The sequence below is a fragment of the Penaeus monodon genome, chromosome 22 (assembly GCF_015228065.2).
Source record: "Penaeus monodon isolate SGIC_2016 chromosome 22, NSTDA_Pmon_1, whole genome shotgun sequence".
Classification (NCBI taxonomy): Eukaryota; Metazoa; Arthropoda; class Malacostraca; order Decapoda; family Penaeidae; genus Penaeus; species Penaeus monodon.
The window spans coordinates 27,266,422-27,268,505 of NC_051407.1; the positions used below are offsets into that span (position 1 = coordinate 27,266,422).

General features: G+C 46.3%; 1 protein-coding gene across 1 annotated transcript in view; it reads right to left on the minus strand.

The window, feature by feature from the left end:
• Positions 1-334: 334 nt before the first annotated feature.
• LOC119587390 (histone H2A deubiquitinase MYSM1-like) overlaps positions 335-2,084 on the minus strand; it is a gene marked incomplete in the record, with an annotated part of 3,476 nt that continues 1,726 nt past the window's right edge. The window contains 1 exon segment of the mRNA XM_037936132.1: positions 335-2,084. Within this exon segment, the coding sequence (XP_037792060.1) occupies positions 609-2,084 (1,476 nt within the window).

The window sequence follows — 2,084 nt, forward strand, 5'->3', positions numbered from 1 at the left end:
TGCTGACTGAAAAGGTGATAGATGTTCAGGCAGATAGACAAAATAAACACGTGGGGATATATTGAAGACGTCGCAGCATTTGGTAAAGGGTTGGGGGATAAGAATTATTTGAATTGGAGAGGTAACACCAACGCAATAGCAATATATGTACTTTATTCACCAACGTTGTAGTTCTAGCATTCATATTACTGCCCGAACTGTGTACTATTATGTCGAATGTTGCTCTGATTTGAATGTGTCCATTCACACTGATTCATCGATTATAGTTTCAAATTTTCCATACAGTGCTGGTCATAAATATAAAAATTTTCTTTTACAAAAAGTACACTACAACTGCTGATTAGTATATTTATTGACAATATCAGGTACATAAAATTCTGTATATACAAATTTCAAGCTTACTTGTAGAACGAAGTGAAATTAAACAACAATTCCCTTTGAATGTAAATATACATTACATCACATACTGTATTTGGTAACTCCTGTTGAGTGTCTTGTAACATATCGCAAGGAAGATGTGAAGTGTGTCATCATCTTATATATATAACGAAGCCATCACATAATCGAGAACAGACGCGACTCACACTATTCTAAAGCCAATCGCAAAACTAGCTATCCATATACTCTCTCACAGCAGCGAGGAAGGTAGTGCGCACGGCCTGCAGCGGCCCATACAGATGAGGAGGTAGATGGTGTTTGAGGGACGCTATCGCCTTCTCCCAGTTGGTCACTTGTCCCCGCCATTCCCCCCGCCACTCGACAGCCATCCCGTCCTCTCTCGCGCCGCCGACCACTAGCCTGATGCCCTGGCACACTTCCCCCCACGCCCCTGGAATCACTTCGCTGACGGACCACGAGAGTTTGTACGGCGTCCCGGACAGCGGTGCTGCTGCTCCTCCTTCCGCGTTGCCAGCATTTTCGTGGGGCGGTTTGTCTAGCACGATACATCTGATCTGAGAAGCCTCACTCCGGTTGGTGGGGCAATAGGGACTCACAATAATGCCAAGGAATGGGGCATCTTGGCGGGCGAACCACTGCTGCATCTGAGACTGGGTTTCTACGTCCTGCACCGAGGGGTTGGGCGGGAAAGTCGGGTGGGAGTGATACCAGCCTACAACCTGCACTCCACCTTCATGTATGGCGGTGCAGGCCGCACTCTGCGACACAGGACACATGTCACATTCCACACCTGAGCTCACAGCCTTCGTGGGGACTGCAACTGTCACATGCAACATATGGGCGGCCGGATCATAATATCCACCTAACAAACCCATTACTTCTGCTAAGGAAGTGTGAGCGTGAATATCAAGAGTAATAAGCGCATGTGCATGCATGACAACAGAGAATGGAGCTGGTGTATCTGGGTCGTGTTCCAAACAGCGGACGAGCTTAAACTGCTCAAGCCGGCCTCCACTCCTCCCAGCTCCCAGACTGGCCCTATTCCGAGGAGCCTCAGGGATATGACAGGCGTCGACAATTGCCCCAGATTCGTCATGGCTGATGGTAAGGCCTCCTCCTTCACTCATGGAAACGTCCCACTTCTTTTTCTGCTTCTGGCGCGTCACTTCCGATCTGTCTACTTTGGTCACCGGTTTGCTCGGAATGGCTACCTTTTCTTTCTGTTTCACTCCAACAATTAAAGGAGTGCCATAATTACTCTCTGGACACCCAAAATTTATTGCTCCAATTTTCTCAAGGTACTCGTGCACTTTCCCAATGGAATTTACATCACCACAGTTCTTCAGACCCGCACGAACTGCTGTTTTTCTAACATATTTTGGTTTCACTTGCTTCCAAAAACCCAGCAAGTAGTTCCGAATCTTCAAATACCTCTCGGGCGTCTTGACACCTCTGCTGTCAAAGTACTCAAAATGCACTTTCTTTTCTTCTTCAGTAATGGTGTTCATATCCATTTCATATTCTTGAGCTGGAGGTGAAAAGTTGAACACCAACTGTTTCCTACTTTCTGTACCATAGCCTTCTTTCACTGGTTGTAAACTCTTACATTCCACAGTTTCCGCTACTTCCTCACTGGTAATTTCTTTATTATTTTCTTGCTGGGTCACTGAGGTACTTGGAGACTT